The 25,404-nt window shown below is 34.8% G+C and overlaps 1 protein-coding gene across 1 annotated transcript; it reads left to right on the top strand.

Moving 5' to 3' along the window:
* The first annotated feature begins 548 nt into the window (after positions 1 to 548).
* Positions 549 to 24,784, top strand: CALB1 (calbindin 1). The gene is made up of 11 exons (XM_054499172.2): positions 549 to 812; positions 1,329 to 1,405; positions 4,973 to 5,047; positions 14,164 to 14,247; positions 14,347 to 14,403; positions 17,420 to 17,497; positions 19,924 to 19,979; positions 20,065 to 20,104; positions 20,227 to 20,280; positions 22,690 to 22,761; positions 23,104 to 24,784. Exons 1-11 carry the CDS (start codon positions 734 to 736, stop codon positions 23,215 to 23,217), a joined length of 786 nt encoding a protein of 261 aa, XP_054355147.1. The 5' UTR covers positions 549 to 733; the 3' UTR covers positions 23,218 to 24,784.
* The last annotated feature ends 620 nt before the right edge of the window (positions 24,785 to 25,404 follow it).

Here is a 25,404-nt window from a genome sequence, read left to right as displayed (position 1 = left end):
TTCATAGAAACCATCTTAAAAAACATTTATATGATGGCACAAAATAGAGTGATTATTGATAGCAGTCAACTCATTGTATACATTAATCAAATTATTCTAATGTGTGCCAATCTTTCACATGCTTTTTTTTTTTTTCAAACAAATACTGAAAAGTCTTGGAGAAATCACACAAGAATATAATAATCCTTTATGTGATTCTACCCGTCATCAGCTTTCCCCTTCTATCTGAACATTAAAACCTCTCTAGGTAACAAAAGTTTTACTATAATATTCAGGAATAAGATTCTTCCTGGACTAGGAGGATGTAGGGGGAAATGAGCCTGTGTTTTCAGCATCCAATCTCTGAGCAAAGGATCTCCCACCACCTGCTGCTTCCGACAAGCCCAAACTCTCGCTCCAGCTAGCTTTCCTGGGAAGAGAGCAGAAAACTGGAAGGGAGGGGAAGAAGGTTGGTGAGAGCAAGAGGCGGGGAGTGAGGAATGGGAGGCTGGAGGAGGCGTGGCCCGGCTTGGGGCCGTCGGGATAAATACTGAGAACTGGGTGCGGGGTGTAGGGAGAGAACTCTGGAGGAACGCTGAGCTGAGCAGCACCGAGGACAGCGCCCGGCAGCGCCCGCGCCCAGGTCTCCCTCCGCAGCCCTGACTCGCGCACACGCTGAGCTTTTGCTCACTCCCCCTCGCGCGGACACAGACACACGCATATTCACACACCCAGACACACACCCCGCTGTACAATGGCAGAATCCCACCTGCAGTCATCCCTCATCACAGCCTCACAGTTTTTCGAGATCTGGCTTCATTTCGATGCTGACGGTGATTATCTTCTCTTTTTAACTGTTTCAAGACCCGTTTCCATGCCCCTTCCCATTCTTTGCCCTTTTCTGAGCCTCCTGATCCCATTATCCCTCCTTTCTATTCTTTACTTCTTCCCCCTTCTGCCTAATCTTATCTTCTTATCTCCCCGACTGGCCGCCAAACTGTCAACCTGAAAGTTTATATTGTTTCCACCGTAATCCCAAAACCTTAAACTTTTGTCTTTCCAGGAACGGTAATGGGAGGAGAGAGAGAGCAGGGATTGGGGGACACTGCCCCCCCAAAGTTTCTGTGGCTGCGCTTAGCACCCCAACCATCCTCCTTTGTCCTCAGTGGATCTAAAGTTTGATACCCCAGGAGGGGAGCGCTGCCGCGTCTGCACGCTTTGCTGGTTAATCAATGTCCAGGCAAGAGAGAGCCTCTCGGGTCGCCAGAAAGATAACTGTCTTGGAAAGTGAACGGGAAAGACACTTGGAATGAGATATCTGACACCTGGGTACCTCTTTGTCTTTGCAGGAAGTGGTTACCTGGAAGGAAAGGAGCTGCAGAACTTGATCCAGGAGCTCCAGCAGGCGCGAAAGAAGGCTGGATTGGTAGGTTCAAGTTTGCGAAAAAGAAAAAAAGACTTTTAACGCCCAAATTAAAACATTCTTGTGTTTTCACAGAAAGCCAGCAGCGTAAAGCGCTTTCTGGGTAATGTAAACGTTTATTGACTGCGAAAGGCAAGAAAGAACACTTTTCCAACTCGAATACAGAGAAAGGGGAAAGGGAAAGAGACTGAGAAAGAAAGAGGGAGAGAGAGAGAGAGAAAGAGAAGGGAGGGACAGAGAAGGGAGGGAAGAAGGGAGAAAGGGAGACAGATTTTCTAAAGGGAAAAACCTTGCTATCTGAAATTGGAGCTTTAAATATATATATATATATTCTATACTAGTACTTGCATTAATAGGTCTTAAAAGGGAACTGTGGGTGCATGAGATTCTTTAGCGGATCACCACCTCTACCACTGAGCTTGATTAGGTAATTTTTAACTTCTCTTTTACTGTGTAAGAAATAAGGGGGTAGAAATGCATTTCTGCCCCTTGGTGGTCAAGAAACAGATCTGCAGATGATGGATCTCTTACTCTATCACCAATTATTATTGTTGTGATGTTGATGTAATTGGGGAGATGAGAAAACATCTTGTCCTCACTAAGGGAAAGTTGCCCAACTTGCAACCTAACAGTGAGCAAGAATTTAGCAAGAAAAGGTCTTCATTTCTGTTGAAAGCAAGAAACCCAAAAGGTAGAGAAGTAAAAAGTAAAACAATTTTAAGAATTTCATGTATTGTAAAAAAAGCAAAGTGATACTCTGATGGGCAGCAATTGATGGTGTTTTGAAAATGGCTATGTTTGTTATTTAAGCCATTAGTTAATTAAACAAATGACGATTCTTATTCATTATAAATGACTCCCTTTGGGCATAAATTAACCTGTTAAGAAAATATGTTGTCAGCATAAATATAAAATACAATCAGCTTTTAAACGTAGATGAGATGGTTGTCCAGAGGAAAATGGGTTAAAAATTGTACTACTCTATTGAGGTTTATGTAACACTGCCTTTCAGAAGGCAGTGTTGAATTGGGATGAGTTACACGTTAATGGTCTTTGGCCTTTTTGACTATGTTTAGAAAGAGATTTTACACTACCAATGATGTATATATTATATAGCAGATCACCACCTCTAATATTGAGTGATATATATAAAATTTAATAATATAACTTTTTGCCCTATCTAAATTGAAAATTGTGTAATATACATCTCTGTACAGCATATTCAAAAGAATCCCAGAGGGCTCTAAATGTATTATAATGCATTACAGAACTATCAGTTACAAAAATCATTGACCAAATTGATTTTAAACCAGATTGTGCTCTAGGGATAGTTTTACCCAGATTTAATATTATATAAACTAAAAGTATAATAGAACGGAATAAAATAGCATAAAAATGCTTTATATACTCTCCACCCTCCCCTTATCTTATATACTGCCATGTAAATAAATTTATGCAATACTGTCATTATAGCTTTATGTATCTTTGGCTAATCTAACAAAAGCAATTATCTTCCTCATTTAAAAATACATATTTTAAAATCCGGTTGGAAAAGTCTTACTTCCCATAAAATTTAGAATTAAAACCTTGGAAGATGCTTCCGGCAGGTAATGATTATATTTTATTTTGTCCAGAAGTAATTTTAATATTGAAATCTATTTCAGCTTAGAAATTTAAATATTCATGAAATTAAAAAATATTTTTCTTCCTCTGATTTTAATATTTGTACCTTTTGTAAGCAATATCTTCATGTTGGAGATTTAGAATTTAATTATTTTTCTCTGTTTTGGAATATTCAAAGCTCCAATTATTAGACTATAATGTAATGATACTAAACAAGCATAGTTATAGGATTATATCAAGTTGCTTAATACCTTGATTCTTGAGCATTTTTCTGGAATGTAAATACAATCTGGATTTTTCTGAATTGAGTATTTTTCTTGATTTGGGTAGTTAAAATCTAAATCAAGATCTGGATTCAGAGTTTCATATAGTAGATACATGTTTCACTATACTACCAACTTCATTGCATTAAACCTACTTGTATATAGTTCTTCTCTTCCTTTAGAACATAAAAATTGCCCTTATAAACCAGGCTTTTCGCATTTCTAGCCATAGGATAACAGATTTCATTGCATTAATGGAAACATTGTTTGGCTTTTCGTATTAATAACATGAAATTTCAAAATTTTCACTAGGTGAATATAACATTAATGAAATATAACAATGCAATATATTTTCAGAAACTATCCTTTTACACTAAACATAGTGTTTGGTCTTTGTAGTTGCACTCATTTTTATACATTTTTAATTGGTGGTGATTATATGCTTTGCACTGTTTAAAAAATAGATTTTGACATACTTGTCAGAAACTTCACAAAGTAAATGTCAAGTCTGCTAGTGAAAGTAGTGGTATTACACCATTTTAAAATTTAGGGACAGATGCTTTGGTTTTTGTTTACGTTAAGGTGTATGTAAAAATAAAAAAAACTGTAGGACTTGATATTCCCACTATTGCCATGGTTGGACACTTTCATTTTCTTACAATTGTTTCTATAACAAAATTAAATAAATACAAATTGTAATTTATCCATAGTCAGTTTTATAAGGACTAAAATATAATTATATTGCTTTGTTATTATTTATTATCTTGGTTCTACTAAAGATGTCTACATTGGTTCCAAACGGATTTTGTAAATACTAGTAATAATGATATTTAGTCTCAATATAGTCCTATAATTATATTAACCTATCTATCCCCAAAGCAAACTTGTGTGGTAGATAATACCACCATCTTGTTAGCTACGATGAAAACTGAGACCTTAATTTGCTTTCCCAAGGACGTAGAATAGAACATTAGTAAGGGCTGACCTATTTTAAATAGGCTTCAGCTAATGCAACAGGGCTATTTTAAATGGGCTATGTTGGAGGCCCAACGGTAAAAATTAAACCTCCTAAATACCAGTTCTATGTTCAGATGACTAGTTTATAGTTCATAGCTCTCTAATCTATTTAATTTTTAAATTTATTTAATTGATGAACGCCTCTTTTATGCTTAAAACAATCTTTGCTTACAAAGTGAGTTACTCTTTAACATTCACATTTTTTGCTTGTTCAAACTGAAAACATATATTACTTGCCATAGATAAAACATTATGTTAGAATGAGAAAAATGTTGTAAGACAAGATAGTGTAGCAATATAAGGTAATCTTTAGTGAAGCAAGCATTGTTAAAAATATATTGATGGTGATGATTATGTTAAAATTCACTAAAAGTTATGAATGGAGTGATTCTGACTACACTTTCAAAGGATAGCACAGTCTCAAAATTAATAATAGAAGATAAATCATATTAACTGAGAAATAATCATGATTACAACTCTTTCATTTGGAACTGATAAATACCGTGTATCAGTTATGCCTTTAATTTTTATGAGAATAGTTAATCATTATGCATATTTCTAAATGGTTCTAATTTTGGTTTTTCTTTGCAGTAAATTATTAACACCATCACAAGCATAACTGGGTATTTTTTTAACAAACCTCCTACCTGCTTTTATATAATTTTAGGAGTTATCACCTGAAATGAAAACTTTTGTGGATCAGTATGGGCAAAGAGATGATGGAAAAATAGGAATTGTAGAGGTAAGGAATTTATGCATTTTTCTGATTTAATTTTAATAAATGAATTTCAATTTTGAAGTTGTCTTCAAGTCAAGTACGATATAGCAAGACCCATTCAGAGAGGTTTATTTTACCTAAGTAATACATTATCTTCTGTACAGAAGTATAAAGTTAAAAAATGTTCACAAATGAAAAACATCTAAGAGTATTCCTAACCCAGGGCCTAAATTTCATATATTACAAAATTGAGACCATGGAGAAATAAAATTGTTTGCCTCTGGTCATACAGCTGTTTGCTGGCACAGGTGCAGTTAGAGGAACAAGTCCCTGACTTCTACATGAGCATCAATCACATTCCATTACCCAGCCTCACTTCCATACAGTGTCTAAGCACATGGTCCGTCAGTATTTCTTATCACTTAACAGTGTAGACTTGACTTTTAAAATATAAAATAAAATGTTTGCAGTCCCTGTGAAATATTTACAGTCCTTATTTTTCACGGCAAAAAGCTGCATCCTGGTTTGACAGTTGGCCTTAGTAAAAACAGAAGAATTTAACTAGAGTGAGTGAATATTTTATGATCTGTTATAGGTACAGATTTCATGTGAATCTCTGAAAGTTAAAACTGTGGGTGTCAAATCTTATCCTTTCACAATGACTTTTCCTATTAAGGGCAACTTATTTTTGTCTGTGAATCAAGGAAGCAAAACCGATTATGCATCAATTCTTCTGCATTCTCAGATTTGTGAAAGAGCTGTTGCTTCCCTTATGTCTACGTTTCCAGCCTGTGGTGTCTTAGCCTCTTTCTTTATCTCAGCAGCCTATTAGAGAAATTGGGTGGAAGTCTTTGTCCAGAAAAATTAATTAGATCATAATTTAAAATATGCCAAATCATAACATAATTATGTTATTTATATAGTGTTTCTCAGTGTATTAGATTGCGAAGTATTCTGGCTCTCAACAACATTTAGTAATAATTTACCTTTGATTCAGAGAAATAACCTGGTTTTCAAATAATTGATCTTATAGGACACTTGTGATGCCAATGTGAAATACACTTATTTTAAAACAGCTGATACAAATAGAGTTAAGGGAGGACATACTATTATTATCTTTGTAATTAAAAATTTTCCCTGGAGTACATACTTTCCCCTTTACCTGTGTGTAACTCATTACTATATAAATAGATAATAGTAATGGGACTTACAGATTGACATATAGGCCAACTAATCAAGATATGAAACCATCAAGGATAAGAAAATAACTTTTAAATTAAACATAAATGAGATGAGGTAAATCTAATTACTCAAAACTAGTTTGGAAATATGACATCAGTGAAATTACGGATTGGCTCTTTTAGAGTTTGACATACTTTATAATCCTAGTTAAGGAAAACCTGTCAACTTACAGTTAACATACTTCACCTTGAAGGACTCCAATGGACTCAGCTATTTATTCAATTTCATTTCTTCAGTGATACTAGATTGTGCAGTAAAGGGCATTGATCTGATTCACATGGATTTTACATTTTTATAAGGATAAAATGGGTGAGCATGTTTTGAACCCCGGTTTTACTTTATGTGATACAGTCTAATCATTTATGACTTATTATTTGAGCACTATTTTGAATGAGAGGTTAGAGGCCATTTAGCAGACGCATTGTCCTGGAGGTTTAATGAAAGAAATTTCCTCAGAAGTTTTAGATAAGAAACTGTTACAGGAAAGAAAAGGCTTTCTGTGTAAGGAAAGATATAGAAATATAGGTAACAGAAGAGGACAGAGAAGGCAATGAAGTCTGAAATAAAGAAGTGAGAAGCTTTTATAGCAATAAAAATAATAAAAGAATTCACATTTGTATAAAACAAAATTGACAAAGTGTTTTCAAATATGTTATCTTATTTGATCCTCATAACTAGAAAATTAAGTTAATTTAAATATAAAATGAAGATCTATTTTATAGTTATAGCATGTGAAGCTTCAACAGGATTTGCCTAAAGTCACAGAAAAAGTAAGAAATAAACGGTAGAACAGCCAGAACCCAGCCATGTTCCCCCAAACTATTCTGCCTTTTTTTAAATAATAAATAATCTGTACATTTTCTGCATCAAAAGGAAAGGTTTTCAAGCTTCAGTTGGTTGATTACTTATGGCAAGGTTCTAAGTTTAGCCGGGTTGAATAGGGATGCACAAAGTGTTCTGCAGAGAAGTTATTTGGGCAAAGCACTCGAAACATAATTTCAGCAGAACTTTTGATCAGCTGAAGCAGAAATAATTTAAAGGGAGACAAATGAGATACATATAAACTGATTATAAGGTTTTAGTGTTCCAGGACGTGGAACTTTTTGCTAGATGGGACTCTTGGGAAGAACTAGCCAACATTCCTCATTTTAAGGATGAAGAAACTGAAGCCCAAAAAGGTCAAATGATGTATCCAAGGTCCCACTTGCAGGGAGTGACAAATTCTATATACAGACTTAGATCTCATTCTGATTTTAGAACTCTTTTCATTAACCTGAGTTATCAGCCAAGACATAGGAGTAAGGGGTCTGGAAGAGGGCATTAGTTTGAGAGAAGAGAAATGGAGAATAGGAGGAAAAATAGGAGATTGCTTCAATAGTTCATATGCATGTTGGTTCACTCTGTGATGGTTAAGAGTGAAGAAAAGAGAAATTCTGAAAATAATTGGGAAATAGAAATTAAAAGTTACAGATTACATGTAGAAAATGCGGAGAGGGAGAGTAGGAAATGTCTGATCTTATATTTTGCTCTCTACTGTAACCAGAAAGCTGTATTAAATGAAGTTCATCCTTTCTTTTTCCAATTTGACATATATCACTTGCTTAGAAATCCTATAAATAATATAGAACACAAAAACACAAATTCTAGCCAGCTGTAAAGGAATGCAAAATCCTATGTTTTCTGCAATTTATAATAATCTACTTACTGACATCAAGCACACATTAACTTTGGTGTTCAAAGGGAAAGGAAGATGGATTTACTTATATGTTATGCTCACTTAATAGTTATATTCACAAACTCATCAAAATCTAATCAAAGTAAACCAAATGATACTCATGCAGTGGTCTGTGTCCCTGATGGAACAGGCCAAATTGGTTTGTCTCTGAAAGATGTCATTCAAAAGATTAGAAAATGTAATGGTTAACTTTCAAAGTTCTGACCTGACAAAGTTAACTGACACTTTCTAACAACATGCATTTGCTACCTAGAAACAAATATGTTTCTTTCTGAACTTTCTAATTTCTTGCCTTTAAATAGATTTAAAAATTCACACAAATACAGTTTAGAAATAAAGAGATTGTTAACACAAACTCAAGACAGGAGCATCAAAATTTTGAGATAATTTAACAAATAATGGGATGGTCAAAAAAATGTTCCAAATTTATTCAGACTAATAGCTCAACTGCAAAAAACGGCTGATTAAAATAATTACAAAGGAAGACTTAATGATTTAGCAGATAATAGAGCTTTCTTCTCTGGTGTTCACATGAAATATAGGTATTTCTCTTAAATGGGTGTCAAATCTCTAAGTTTTTCACCTGATCCTTTTGGCAATGTGTGAGAACCTACCATCCTCTCCATTCTTACTGTTTCTATCTGTCCAGGTCAGTGCATCCATTGAAAAACAGACCTAAAAGCTATTTTAATCCTAAAACTGTAACAACCCTCCCAGGGAAGCAAGCTCTTCTCCAGCCTTTCCCTCTTTTCATCTGCAGTGGGATTTGAGCCTGTGAGCTTAGCCATAGTGAATATAATTTTTTATGGAAGACTACTTTTCCACCACAGAATTTTGGGAAATGACTGACAATGAAATCTGAGTTTAAAATTCCCTTCGCATAGATTTTTCTAAATGATTTATTAGGAATACTTTTTTGATTGAGGATTTTAATGGAGGGTGATGAAGGTAAGGGACAGTCTCTAAGCCAAGAAAGTCAGACTCTGCCTTCAAATCTGGCTCCAACTACAATCTATGTAAGAGCAGGCCATTTACCCTCTTTGAGCCTCTGTTTCCTTGGTAGTGAACAAGGATGACAATGTATTAACTTCATAAGGTTGTTATGATCATCAGTATCAAATAATACATGTTGAACAAGTAGATCGACCCTGGCACACTGTAAAAACTCAACAAATGTATTTGCAGTTATTGTTACATATAAAAATAACTTACTACAAAATCGACCCCATCTTCTGAATGCCAAGCCTTTCCCCTCACTTATTATATAATTTGTCAAATTCAAATTATTAAACTGAAAGAGCTTTACATTTTTGATAGTTATTTACCTTTCAAATTTCCTGGACTCACTTCTCACTGGCTAGGGAAAACGTTTTTCTGGTTCTCAAGTGAAAAAAAAAATGAATGCTTGGCTAATACATGTTCAAGAATGTTAACATACCATGATTGTCTTTAAAAGTTAGGAATTCTGCCTCATGTGCACTGTGATATAATTTGTATCACTAATGAAGTTGCCTTTCATGTATACTCTCCTCACAACTAGTGCTTAGCTTTATTGTTGTTTTTATCTCCTGCTTTGAAATTGTCAGGGGAAAAGTTGTTTGAAAGTATCTGCCTCTCTATATGGTTCTCACTAGTGGTGACTGTGGTCACCAGCACAGTGCCTAGTATTTAGTAGCCAAATGAGCCACAGCAAGGGATTTCAACTTACTCCAAAACATCAGGCAAAGGCTCTGTATTATGCTAGAAATAAAACAGAGATGTAAAGACCCCTGTTATGGGTAGAGTTCCCTGGGAAGCAGATTTGAGTGGAACAGTAGCAATGAGCAGGCTTATTAGGAAGTGCTCTTGGGATCAATACCCCGGGACGGAAGTGAAGAGAATAGATCTGGGCAGAGGGAGAAGCTAGGCTGTGTCACAGTCTCAACGGGGACATCAGCTGACCCTACAGTGAGTTCTGAAGCTGGGATGACCCTTCAGGAATGTCTCTAGTTTTGAGTGAGACCGTTGGGCCTTTATATCCCCATGTTGATCAGTCACAGGATGCCACTTACTTGGGGACATAGCTCTCTTCAGCCCAGGTATTCCTTCAATGGGGCCTCACAGGTGAGGCTGCAGCAACACTCCCAGCACTTGAAGGGAGTTCTGGGTAGCATATTACAATGTCCACCCCAACCCCTATTCACAGTTCAGTAATAAGTTATTGGAATTATCTCCAAAGGAACTTTACCTCCATTTATTTACAGCCTATCCTGATGCTAGACAAATAGTTAATTGCCTTTATGTATTGCTTCAATAAAATATTTACTAAAATTTGTGCAGTTTCTGGGCCACAAAACAGTAAATAAGACACAGACCCCATCCTCAAGGAGCACGTAGACTAGCAGGGGAGACAAGCAAGTAGAAAGTTGTTGGGGTTTTTTTCCTACTCTTGATGACAAGCAACCAGTTCTCAGAAACGAAGCTCTGAGGGATTCTACTTATTTCCTTAGCTACCTGCCTTCCACTCATCCCCTTGATATTCTTCACTCTCTTCTCCAACTCATAAAAAAGTTTTGGGAGTTCACAAAAGAGCAGGCAGGCAGCCCAAAGATTACAGGATCACCAATAATGTTGGAATAAGAAGTATTGGGTACTTCTATAAACAGCAGTGACTTAGCATATCTGAGAATAAAGCAACTCTACTTAAAACCTCCTATATGAAAGACCTTTGGCACGTTATAGACATAGTCATAAAGGCTACAGCTGGAGAATTACTGTGCCAAGCTCTGAAACTTGAATATTGATTCATACACGTTGAGAGAAGAACCGAGAGACAACACAGGACCACCACATTGTGAAACATATCTTAAGAAAGATTTCTTTATATTCACTATAGCCACATCCTATATACACATAATAATCTTTTATATGCTTAAGACTCCTTTCTAACATTTATAAAATAGGATGGTATCATGTTGAGTGTAACATTAATGGTTCAGTGAAATTAAAACAGATTGAATATGTTGCACATTGATGTGATCTGTATTTTTTAATAATTTAAGTATAAGACCAAAGCAGTATGGGCAAGAAATACACATTTATAGTAGACATGAAGAGCATTTTTACTATCTATGTATCTGACATTCAGGAGACCTCTCAAATTTATGTGAGTTACATGAACTTTTATGTTGAAACAAAGATGGCAATTTCCCTAATTTTACATTTAGTGATTGCTTACTAGTTCATTCATTTATTTTTTTCGTTTTTATGTATTCAGTGAATTTGGAGATGTAAAATATTTAAAGAAAAATTATTCTTGTTTGTTCAAAGCAACACACACTAATTATAAAAATCCAAACAAAATAGAGAATTATGATGAAGATAAGCAAAAAATACTCTAAATCCTTTTAAGTACATGTTTTTAATAAAGTAAAATTACTAACCAATCCACAAGCATTTATTTCAGGCATATAACATGCTAGATATCATGCTGACCATTCAGGGGATGCAGAAAAGTATTATTCCCTGCCCTCTTGAAATTAATGGTCTAGAGGAAGGTCATGCAAAAATTGTAAGAAGTATCTAACAAGTTGCATACTAATAAATAAAGGACGAGTTGGTGTTAGCTATCTCCTGTTTCCTAAATGAACACTTACATTCATGAAAAAAACATAATAAAATGTGGCTAGACCTTCTATATAATGCAGAACCCTCCAAAATGTATACATAACATCCATTTCCATTGTTCAATCTTTCCCTTAAAATGTCTGCCTCTGATATATTTTCTTCTCTTTGATGTGTTTTATTGTCTTCCATCTTTGTTCCCTCTTCTTTCTTGCGTTACTTTTTCTTCTCTTCCCATCTTCCTTAAAATCCTCAAGAAGACATTCTTCAGAATCCCTCCAGGAAAGTATTATTATAGAAGAGGCCAGGCTCAACAAGACTGGATGGGTGTGGGTGCTTCTCCGTCCTCCAGAGCCCCTCTCCATGCTGAGCCCACCCACTGCCATTCTCCTTCCCTTCTCCTCTTCCCCCTTAGCTCTCAGGGGAGACCTACATTCTAGGCCTAACTTACCAGATATCTGGATACTTTATAATGAAAATCATTTATAGCTACTTTCCACTAGGAGCCCACTTACAGATGAGGAAAAAAAGGTATTTTTATAAGGAAAATGGTGTTTTAGATTTCAATGAGTAGAAACAGCCTATCATATTTAAACTACCTCATTGTCACGTGTAAAAATCACCAACAAATTCATTATTTGCAGTCCAAGAGCAAAGAAGCAACCAAACCATTCTATTACTGTCTTCAACAAGCATGTTGTTGACTTAATCTACTAATAATCACCAAATTAAAGTGATTTTCAGTCTGCCAATCATCAGGTCATCATTCAACCTCTTTGGGCCTTAGCATCCTCAATTGAAAAATTTGGTCTTTGAATTAAATTAAATTACATTATTTCTGAGGTATAGAATTTTATGATTCAAGTATTCAAAGGAATTGAAAGAATGCAAAAGTCACAGAAGTATGTCCTGAGTTTAATAAGGGACCTGGATAACACACACACACACACACACACACACACACACACTGCAATGATGCAAATGTGTTTATGTACCAAAAGTTAATTACATTTTTTTAAAAGTACTGGCACATTATAAACCCCCATTTTTACTTTTTAGATATATTATCATCTACTCACATTAGTGACCTTTCTTTAAAAATAAATAAGAAAATGTTTTATAACTAGGTCATATTAAACATGTTGATATAAGGTTTGGCCCTTTCCCTTAGTCTCACCCACATGTGTAGTGCCTATAAATCGAGTGGTTTTAATTTGAAATATTATTTCAAAAATCTAAAAATAAGATAAGCTAAAGGGCATACACAGGCATAAGAAAAATTAGATTCCTTGCATATAAAGTAGAATAGTGCATTTTATATTAAATTTTAAATTTTTAAATGAACTTAAAAGGATGAATTTTTTTAAAAAGGTTATGATAGTATTTTCCATAACTTGGTAGAACTTTTAGAACTGACTCTGACTTTAAGGCTGATCTAGACTATAGGGTCTTGGCCTAAAATCCACGGATGAGGGTCCATGCCCATGATCTAGGGAATTCATCAAATCCTGGAAATCAGATGAAATGTAGTGTGTGTAGATTCATTCTTTAATGGTGAAAATGCAGTGCTTCCAACAGAAGGCGTTTTGAACCCAATATATTCAAGGAACACTGGCTTCTATTTCAAGTCCTTGTTTTAGTGATGAGGGTACTGAAGTCCAGAAATGGCTCGGGGTTGCTGGGGACTACAGCTAATTAGCTACTGTGCCAGAAATAGATCTCACATCTGCAGTGGAGCCATCAATCCAGCTCCCTCCTTCTCTGCACGCAATAGATTAGTCATAAAATGGGATATGGAATCCTTTTTCTTCCAAAAAAAAAAAGAGAGGAGGATTGAAGTTATGAAATGAGATCTAAGGGAAAATGTCATAGAGGCATGCCGTGGAGATCAGAAAATAAACCCCAGCTCTGGATTCAAGCAGTGGATGTCCTTCCAGCAGAAAGCAACGGTTTGAGAACCGGCTTTTCTTATTCCAGTTTAATGCCCCACCATTCATGGTGAATTTCTTTTCCATTGCCTTACGATTGTCTTTGGTTTATCTTCTCTTGTATCTCATGGTAGGCTTTCTCCTAGGGCTTGGGAATACATTTTCCCTCTTCACTCCCCTCCCCAACATTTATGTTCCTCATGGTTTCTTTCACTTCACATGAAATTTATGGCCCCCACATGTGCCTTTCTGTGATCCTGTGAGGAGACAGGAGAGAGGCATAGAACACTACTCTGTGGCATAGAACACTTGAAGGGTTCAAGCCACCAGGATGAATCTGCCTGAATGTCCAGCAGACAAGAAGTGGCCACGCTAGTTCTACCTGAGCACAAGTCTGCTGCGGCCACCTCACTGACCAAAGAACCAAGCACACAAGGGCACACGAGCGTTGGAGAATCGACAGCACACCATAGGAAAGTACCAGAAAGGGAAAGCCGACTCTAATGTTTTTCCTCTCCCACTTTTCTAGCCTGTGAGGGAACATGTTGAAGAAAAACTAAGCAGCAGGTAATGGCAGAGACTTGTTTCTGAGCAACTTACAACAAGTTTCTCTCTTCTTAAATCTTTTTCAGTTGGCTCACGTATTACCCACAGAAGAGAATTTCCTGCTGCTCTTCCGATGCCAGCAGCTGAAGTCCTGTGAGGAATTCATGAAGGTATAAGAAAGCTGCCCCTTTAAGAAAGCTGCTTAAAGTAGGAAAATTGTTCCTTTTATTAAAAATGTGTTTGTTTTCCTTATCCAAAATTACTTACAGACATGGAGAAAATATGATACTGACCACAGTGGCTTCATAGAAACTGAGGAGCTTAAGGTAAGCAAATAAAAACTTCTACTAAGTTTTTCCTTTCAGATGCAATTATGAACTAAGAGTTTCCTAGCTTTTCAAAAAACCTCCCACAAAAGAAACTAATGTTGAACAGTGTCACATTTTCACCTACTCTTCGACATTGTTAATGAAGTACCAGATCAAAAAAGCAGCTTCAATTGCTTCTTGAAATTCTGTGCAGTAATGCCAGAAATTAACGTTTTCTGTGGTGTACACAAATATAAGACAGACAGACAGACAGAATTATAGATAAGCCGAATAAGCCATTCATTTTATTGAAATTTGTAGTTTTAGTTCTCAAAATAAACACATATATATATAAATTTCCTTACAAAAGAAAGAAGAAAAAGTTACTGAATAGCTACTGTATGCCAACTACTTTACACATAATGTCTTATTTAATCTTTGCATAAGTTGTATGACATTGTATTACCCCAGTGAGGAAGAGTTGAGAGAAGTTAAATGATATACTGAAGGTCACACAGAAATCGGACAGAGCCGTGATGTGCAAATCCAGGCTTGTCTGCCTCCAAGTCCTGTAGACATTCTATACAACCTACTGTCTCTCAACAACGATGATAAAAAATAAAAAACTTCTATAATTAAACTTTTGAAAAACTGAAACTTAGAGAATGAATTTATCACTTCGGATATCACAGAGGAGGATATAAAGGAAAAGGCAGAGATCTGAAATCAAGTCTTACCTCATTAATTACTATAGCTTTCCAATTTTCTCTAATCTTTAAAATAAGGGTAATAAATCCTTCCTCTCAGGCCTATTGTGAAGCTCCAGTAAGATTCTGCACATGAAAGCTTTTGTGACATGCAACATAAAATAAATTATATTATTCATGAACTCAATTTACTAGCCTTTCAGGAATATGGAAGTATTCTTCTCATTTCCTCAAACCGACCCCAAAACATCTCCATCTGAAAGACCCTACTTTTTCTATTTTTAGAACATAGAGTGACTAAAATATAAGTGAGTTAATATTTACTGACTATGTGTCAGGCAGAATACAAGGTGCTTGAAATGTATTTTAAAATTTAATCCTCACAGAAAATATGCAAGGCAGGTATTATCATTCGTAATATAAAAACAGTGAGATTGGAATGCAGAGAGATTTGACGATTTTTCAAGATTACACAGCTGCCTAGGAAGAGAACCTAGATTTGTACCTAGAATATCTGATAATGCTAAGAATGCTTCCCCACCCCACCCCCACAGCACTACATGCTTTCAGACTTCATTTATTAAGAGCTCCTCTTTCGCTATGTGGGGAAATATGAATATCAGCAGTTCTAGTCATAGTTCAACATAGTTTGAGTAGCATACAATTTTAAAGATGGAACTGGGACATTTGGGCCATGGCAAAATGGCTAAAACATATTCAATTGTATCCTCTTGAAAATGTAAACGTTTTTAATGTGAAGTCACTGAAAACAAGGTATTTTACAAACTTGCAGCTCAGCAACCCACAAGGTGACAGTTAAGCCACTGTGTTTTTATTTTATTAGTTAGACCAAAAATATTCTTTTAAAGATCCTTTTTAGTTCATAATGAAAACCTTAGCTCATTTCCAATACTGACCTCTAAATATTCTAAAAGTCTCCTTCTTTGTTCCAAATTTTATTCTCAGAAAGAGATTCTAAATAGAAGTCCTCTTCCCTGGGGAATTTTGAAGCTAAGTTGGCATTCTTTTTTAATGGATCTTTCAAGAAAGCTAATTTTAAGATCCATAATAGAGTAAAACATCACTTGCTCTCAGACACGACTTTGAATCTCTGCGTCCCAAGGTTTCTCCCAGGCTATTTTTGTGACCACCATTTTAGTCTCTGATGAGGCTTTTTAACCCAATTAATCTCTGACAAAAGCCCCAGAAGGCTCAAAAATAAAATTCAACCCCAACAGATAACTTTGAATTTTCTATGCTTCGCTTTGGATTTGAAGTGGAATATTTGAAGTAAAAAAATTTTATCAAACTAAGAAAAGAGTCTCTTTCCTTTAAAAAAGTGACATCAAATCAGCCCAGAACTGGAACATTTAGGAGGGAGATAAGTCATTGCTGAATCAAAGAAATCTAATCCTTCAATAATATCTGGGCACAGTATCTGCCTAGTTTTTCCTAATTGCATTAATTCATTTTCTGAGAAAATAAAGGAGTTACAAATGAATAGCACTAAACAAAATGAATGACTATTATATGCTTAAGTGCTTACACTGTCACTTATATGGCAAATCTTTGTAAAGCTTTTATTTATGTTTCTGTTAAAAAAAATTAAATTCACTCCTAACCTCCAGCTGTCAAGTTAATAATCATCTTTTTTTCATCCTTCCCACATTAATCTCTATTTTAATATGATTCATATATCTTTCAAAGATTCAATGACATCAACTGTGGCCAATTTTGTTAATTTAAATAGTCAGCGGAAGCATTTTAACCAAAGTGCTTTGGACTGCATCAAGCCAACTGGCCCTCTGGAGAAATAAGCATCATGCTGGCTATAAACTAATGTGTAAATACAGCCTGGGGAGCAGAAAATGGATTTGAAATTAGGGATAGATCTCTATCTGGTTTACTGATATTTTTTCACACATATTCCAAAGGCATAAAGGCCCTTGTGTTTCTCACAGAACAATCCAATGAGTACTTGTGAAGATATCAGTAAGAAGAAATGCATCCATTGGGCTGGCTGGTTTTAAAAGGTTTTATTCAGGTTAATTGAAATCATAAAGTCATGGTAATGCACAGACAAGGACCAATGAAGTCTCAGGAAAAAGCAGGTATTATTCCTGTCAAAGGTAGTTTCATTGCTGGAATGCCAGGAGGACAACCTGGTTTAGTCTTTCTTCTATTATAAGTTCCTCTACTCACCTGCTTCTACCCTCAAAAGGAAACTTTCTTTGCATTCCTGGTATGTCCTGTTCCAAGCCATTCTGAAATGAAAGTAGATGATATATTATTAATGAAATTAATCTAAGTGTTCTTTGTTTTAACAGAACTTTCTAAAGGACCTGCTAGAAAAAGCAAACAAGACTGTTGATGACACAAAATTAGCCGAGTATACAGACCTAATGGTAAGACTGATCTTGAAAAGATTGCACCCAAGAGCTCATGAAGTAGTATGATGTTCTTGCTAACTCCCAAGGCTACACAGGATGAAATAAATAAACGGTGGTGTGGGCATCATATGCACATAGGTATCATTTTATTTGAAAACTGAAATACTTAGGGATGCTTACATCTTGTCATTTTGAGTTCTGCAGGCATTGGCTTTAAGACTCAACATATGAGCATTTTCTTCCTTGTAGAGCTGTGTAATTTTTATCTATCAAAAGATGACTTGTTTTTCTTCCAAAGCCAGTGTAATTATATCACTAAATTATATAACTTACACATATATAAGGTACACTATATATATAAATTATATCACCAAAAACTCACTTATTATAGAGTTCCTAAATCCATTTTTATCATAGTTTGGGAAATCACACTTTGTTGAGTTTAAAGAGACCATCTAGCTACTTTATTAATTAAGCAACTTAAAATGGGTCTCCTTTTGATTTTTGTTGTTTCGGGGTTTTGTATTGGTGCTTTGAATGAGGAAATCTAAATATGCCCTAAGGCTGATGCTATGGTAAATAGTGACAACTAAGATCAATTATAGAATGTTGATAATAGAGCCAAGAAAACTGCTTTACACATAGGCACTTACTGTTTCAGAAAAAAAAAAGAGCAGACAAATAAGGTTCCAGATAAAATAAAGCAATGTCTATGAAGTCAGTTTGTTTCTATTGGACGAAGTTTGCTCATTTTGACTCATCACAGAATTAGGATTACCAGGAGATACATATATTTATACAGCTTTCAGTACTGTGAAGGTACTGTGAATTCTTACTCCACGGATTTACATCAATAAACCATAAACATGGCTCTATACTACAAAAGCTACTGTTATATTAGATTGAAGAAGGAGTTAGACTTTTTAATTACTCCAAGAAACAATCTAATAAAGGGTTTGATTATATTTGATGTAACTGAGGTTTGCTTTCAGCATCTCAGCTTACTTTTATCTGGGTTGGGGGAGGGGGAACTACTAGAACTTTACTATTGCCTTATTCACTAACTAGTGCTATTTATTATAAAGTGGGGCTAAATTTAATTTCAAAACAACCAAAAAGGTTTTCATGGTCATCTTTCATTCCTCATTACATCTCCACTTACAATAGCACTAGCAAACAAATGGGGGAGAGTTTCTTGATATGTGTCACAATCAGCAGGTCTAAGCTCTGAATAACTTTTGGGTAATGGAAAATAACCTACATTTATCAATTTTCTATTTTGTTCCAATCTTAAGGGACGCCTATTTAAAGAAAGGCTCCTTTCCAGGTAGAATATTGAAGCAGCCTTTCAAAACCCACTCAGATGGGAGTTTCCCTCTGTTGGATTGGCCTGACATATCTGATTAAATGTCATAAACCAGTTCAAATCCAGGAAGCAAATTAATCAAGAGCTAATTAAAATTTAAATATATATGTTGGGAAATATTTCCCCATGGGCACAAAACTAAGTGATCGAGCTGTCCAGTATCTTGGTAGATAGTGTGACAATATCAGAATGTATGGTCAATGGATTATAAAATGTTTTGTCAGCATGGGACCCTGAAAAAAATCTGCCTCCTACAAAAGATTCTTAGAATACCTCAAACACAGAATGCCCTTCCTTTCTTTCTTAAAAAGATGTCAGTAAATCTATATCCATTATAACACTGGACACATTCTGTTCTTTAAAAACAAAAATAATGTTAACTTTTCACATATTTAGTGTTCATTCAGTATACACATTTTATATATTTAATGTAATTCATATATACTACTTTGGTATAACATATTATAGCAATAGTTGCTACTGTCTAAAAAGGTGAATGCTTCCCAAATACGGGTATGAGTGTGTTTACATCTGGATGTGTCTTTGTGAATGAGGTATATATAAGTGCAATGGAGAGTTGGAGAGCTTTATGGAGTTTCTAATACCCAATAGAAAATAAACAATTCAAAATTATTCAAAAATTCTATTCTCTAAGGATTTATTTGTCATCTGTTTTCTGATTCTGTTTGTGGTATTCTATGCTCTAAAAGGGTGAAATAAATATTTATTTTCTTATTGGAGAGACTCCAGAAGTGCAAAAACTGTCAGACACCATCCCCCCCACATCTTGATACACATATAAATGTATTTGCAATAAAAAAGAGACAGTATTCTAGAAGCATAGCTAAAACCACTATTTCTGTTTGACTATTCTATATTATTCTGATAAACTCTAGCAATTGACATATTACAGAATTAAAAATTTGCATTGAAAGTTTTAAAAATGCTAGTTTTTAAAATTTTACTGTATATATACAAGTAGTTGATAACTCAAACAACTTTATTTTGAAGTTCATCTCCTTCATGCAATAAATTATTCCTCAAATAGCTAGAATAATGGCATTCTGTCTTTCAGCTGAAACTATTTGATTCAAATAATGATGGGAAGCTGGAATTAACTGAGATGGCCAGGTGAGTTTAGGAACCATGAAAAATGTTGTAAGTGGATCCTTTTCAAAAAATGTAATATATTAATATAATGTTTTTCTCTCAAAAGGTTACTACCAGTGCAGGAGAATTTTCTTCTTAAATTCCAGGTACTTAACTTTTTACTACCTTAAATAATATTTTCCTTGAAAAGCTAGAATGTGGGAGACTTGTCAAGGGAAACATACTGAAACATAGTAATAATATTTTAACATTTACTCTCTATCTTTAGGGAATCAAAATGTGTGGGAAAGAGTTCAATAAGGCTTTTGAGCTGTATGATCAGGTAAAAGTTTGTTACTTTTTCCTTTCTTTTTTATTGAAGTAAGAACACAACATAAGATCCTCTTAAAAAATTTAAGTATAAAATACAATACTGCAAACTATAGAGACAATCTTGACAGCAGATCTTTAGAATTTATTCATCTTATATAATTGAGACTTTATGCCCATTGGTGAATAACTCCTCATTTCTCCTTCCCCCAGCCCTGGCAATAACATTCTACTTTATGAGTCTGACTATTTTAGATACCTCATACAAGTGGCATCATGCAGTATTTGTCTTGTACTGAGATTGATTGATCATATGCAGTTCTATTTTTAATTTTTTGAGGACTCTCCACACTGTTTTTCATAGTGGATGCACCATTTTTGCATTCCCACCAATGTATACAAGAGTTCCAATTTTTCTTCATTCTCACTAACACTTGTCTTTTATCTTTTTGATAATAGCCATTCTAACAGGTGTGAGGAGATATCTTATTGTTAGTTTAATTTTTATTTCTCTGATTAGTGATGTTAAGCATTTTTTCATTTACCTGTTGGCCATTTATATATCTTCTTTGGATAAGTGTCTACTCAAGTCATTAACCCATTTTTTAAATTGGATTATTCATTTTTGCTATTGAGTTATAGGAGTTCTTTATAAATTTTGGAAATTAACCCTTTTTGGGATGTGGTTTACAAATATTTTCTCCCATTCTGTAGGCTGCTGTTGCACTCTGTTGATTGTTTCCTTTGCTGTGCAGCTTTTTAGTTTGATGCAGTCTCGCTTGTCTATTTTTGCTTGTGTTGTCCTTGCTTATGGTTTCATATCCACAATATCATTGCTAAGAACAATGTCATAAAGGTTTTCCTTATGTTTGTTTGCTTCTAGGAGTTTTACAGTTTTAGATCTTATATTTAAGTTTTTAATCTATCTTGAATTTATTTTTTATATGGTGTAAGCTAAGGGTCCAATTTCATTATTTTGCATGTGGCTGTATAGTTTACCTAACACCATTTGTTGAAAAAAGCTATCTTTGTCCCATTTTGTGTTTTTGGCACCCTTATCAAAGATCAGTCGACCATAACATGTGAAACTGAGAGCTCATTAGTCTATGTTTCAATTTTTGTTTCAGTGCTATACTGTTTTAATCACTGTAGCTCTGTAATATATTTTGAAATCAAGAAGTGTGATGTCTCCAGGTTTGTTCTTCTTTCTCAAGATGGTTTTGGGCTATTTGGGATCTTTTGTGGTTCCATATGAATTTTAGGGGTTTTTTATTTCTATAAAAATTGCCATTGGGATTTTGGAAGTGATTGCACTGAATCTGTAGATGTGTTTGAGTAATATAGACATTTTAACAATATTAAGCCTTCCAATCCATAAACACAGGACGTCCTTCCATTTGTTTCTCTGTTAACTTCTTTCATCAGTATTTTATGATTTTTAGTGTATCAGTTTTTCATCTCAGTTAACTTTATTCATAAGTATTTTATTCTTTTGGTGCTCTTGTAAATGGGATTTTCTAATTTCCATTTCAGATAGTTTATCATCACAACTAATTTTTGATTGTTAATTTTGCATCCTACAACTTTATGGAATTTGTGTATTAATTCCAACAGTTTTTGAGAGGTCTTTAGGGTTTTCTCCCTATAAAAATAATATCTGCAAACAGGGATAATTTAACTTCTCTCTTTCCAATTTGGATGCCTTAAAATTTTGTTCTTATCTATAATTTGATTCTTCAGAAGAATTTGGAAAAAACGATTATGAAAATTACACAAACAACTCCTTCTTTTCATAGGAAAGGTAATACGGTATGCCCAAATTACACAAACCCCTGATTCGAATCCCACACTATCATTTACCTGCTTTGAGACTTTGAACAAGATACCAAACTCATGTGAGCCTCAAAATTTCTTCATTTGTAAACAAGAGATAATAATAACACCACTTTGCAGGATTGAATGAGGATTAAACGAGGTGAAAATATCCAGCAAAATAAAGGTTATTTGTGATGTCACTAGGTCACATCCTTTGCTTCTAATTTGTTTACTCCTGGACCTGTGGGCTCTAGCAGAATTCTGCCACACCCTGGTGTGACATGGAGCCACATACCTTCCCCAGCCGTCCGTTTCCTCACTTGTCCTAGAAGATATGATATTGTTAACATTAAGTGAATTACATGTGTAAGTACTTTGAAAAGTTCAAGATCTTTTACAAATGTAAGGTGTTGAATGAGAGGTAACTAATACCTTGCATATTTTACAACTTTGGAGCAGCTAAAACTTGGGTGACCTGACATAACAGATTATCTGCCAAGTATGCAGTTGGGAGACTTTCTAAGGATTCCAATTATTTCCATTTTACTTCATTTCCCACTACTGTAGATGGAGTTGGTTGTATACTATTTTATTTCTCCTCCCCCAGGACGGCAATGGATACATAGATGAAAATGAACTGGATGCTTTACTGAAGGATCTGTGCGAGAAGAATAAACAGGTAACTTAGTTACCATGGCACTTACTTCTTTAAGCAGACTCTGTGGATCCATCCAAAACCAACCGCACATCCATTTTGGAAATCTACTTTAACAATTTATAGAGAAGCAGAAATAGAATTCAGTTCTTAACTCAATTTGGTTCTGGCCTAAATCAGGGTAACTGTGATAAATAGATTTTAAAAACAACCTTGTGATTATTCACATTTGTATAAGAATTTAATCCAGCTCTTTTGTTAATGGATTGATGTAACAAGTAGTTTCATCTCACATTTTATCACTTGACAGTGGTTAATTAACTTCCATATTTAACTGGATTACAATGCCATTTATGTTCTATACAGGATCTGGATATTAATAATATTACAACATACAAGAAGAACATAATGGCTTTGTCGGATGGAGGGAAGCTGTACCGAACAGATCTTGCTCTTATTCTCTGTGCTGGGGATAACTAGAGTTGGTGGCCGCAACCACTTGCTAGTGATACACTGTATCTAAAAAATAACTGTGCACTATAAGGGAGTAGGCTGTATTTTCTTTTATATCTGTAAATTTAACTGCATATAGATAATTATCCAGGATGTGTGGCTCATTCTTTTCAGCTTGTTTCTATACTGTTTGTAATATACAGTTTTTGTAACCATATGATTGAAAAGAAGAAAGTCTATGCTTAGGCCAGTCAGTACATCCAATTTTAAAAAATAACATATTCTTGCTTTCACAAATATAGTTGGACAAGATTTCCCTAAAAATTCCATCCACCAGGATTAATCTCTAAAATTCTAGTCTCTGATGTGCAAATGCACATTTGTCACTGAATAATGGAATTATGTATAACAAGCCAAACATTCTTATTTTAGACAATCATAGAACTGCCCCATAAAATATTTCTAAAGCTTATTTCTATTAGGAGGAATGTGCTTTTGCATCTAAAATACTCACCAAAATATAGTTAATTGTGGCTTTATGAAGTTAACAGTCTCATTACAGATTTAGCTTACTAATCAACAGCATGTCTACTGCTTGGATCCATACAAAACTATCGGTTCAAGTTGATGTGACAAGGGAAGGGAGCACCAGATGACACATAAATCTGTCTGATTCTATGCCTGTATTTCCAACAAACTTACTGTCGGAGAATATGACCTAAATCCATTTTCTAAACTGTTTTCACGTGTTGCAAATTATTATAGTCAACTGCTGTTTTATGTCATACTCTGTGTAATCTCTGATTAAATTTAATATACTGCGTATCCTGGTGTCTAGTTTGCATACTTCCTGGATTTTCTTTCTATGTAGAACTGTTCATTTCCACCAAGGGTATCTGCTGCCTCTGAAAATATTTTTTTCTAGCTATAACAACTCTATTTTTTACTACATAATTAAATTTTAATGTAAAATTCATAGCATCCTGATTATTGAATGTGATATCATCAATACTTTTGTGTATTCTGTGGATTCTATATTTCATATTGAGATCAGCATTCAAAATAGTTCTATTTCTATCTGCAAATAGTTTCAAATGAGTTTAAAAAAATAACATCTGAAAAGAAATGCTAATGTAATCATTTATCTTATCTAGCAAGAAGATTCTAAAACATTCTTTAACACACATCTAAGTCACAGTTTCACATATTTGTAGCTAGAATATCCTATACTGGTTATAGTTGATATGTAACAGTTGGTGATTTTAGATTTCTTTGATTGTGAAACAGGGAGCTATGAGAGATGTGTCCATGTGAAATTTACAGTTACTGCCTAGGAGTTAATGATCGTTCCGGGTCAGCTTGAATGTCCCCATTCTATAAATTCAACACTTATTTTCTGAATTCATAAAATAACCAGAAAATGTGAGCTATAATGTTTCCCTCAAGAACAAACAGAAATGAGATTTGCCAAAAACTAAAATTCAACAAATGATGTTGAGTGGGAGATTGGCTTTGCCTTTAGCGTGTAAATGGAAGCACTGCCATTAGACTGAATTTAACTACTAAGAATAAATAAAGAAGAAAATAACCTTAATCTCTTGTATTTGTTTTTTCTTCAAAATGTCAGCTGACATGCGATCCATGATGGATCCAGGTGGAAATGTAGGATGAAATTATTATGGCCTAAGGAATCTAAATAAACGTAAATGTGACTCAGTGAACTACTGGATACTTTATTGAATTGAGGGGTGTCTCTAACATTAAAATTTACAAAGAAATCTCAAAGTATCCAAATATTTGAAGTTTTCTGCCCAAATAACACAGTCAAATATTTCTTTTAATTTTCTTTTTTTTTTTTTTAAGATGGAATTTCACTCTGTCACCCAGGCTGGAGTACAATGGCATGATCTCGGCTCACTGCAACTTCTGTCTCCCGGGTTCAAGCGATTCTTCTGCCTCAGCCTTCCAAGTAGCTGGGACTACAGGTGCCCGCCACCAGGCCCAGCTAATTTTTTATTTTTAGTAGAGACAGGGTTTAACCATCTTGGCCAGGCTGGTCTCGAACTCCTGACCTCATGATCTACCTGCCTTCCCCTCCCAAAGTGCTGGGATTACAGTCGTAAGCCACTGTGCCCGGCCCATAGTCAAATATTTCTTCATGAAAGATCTCCAGAGGAATAATAGGAACATACAGAATTTTCCTATATTTAATTC

The sequence above is a fragment of the Pongo pygmaeus genome, chromosome 7 (assembly GCF_028885625.2).
Source record: "Pongo pygmaeus isolate AG05252 chromosome 7, NHGRI_mPonPyg2-v2.0_pri, whole genome shotgun sequence".
NCBI lineage: Eukaryota > Metazoa > Chordata > Mammalia > Primates > Hominidae > Pongo > Pongo pygmaeus.
This window is presented reverse-complemented; position numbering and strand designations above follow the sequence as displayed.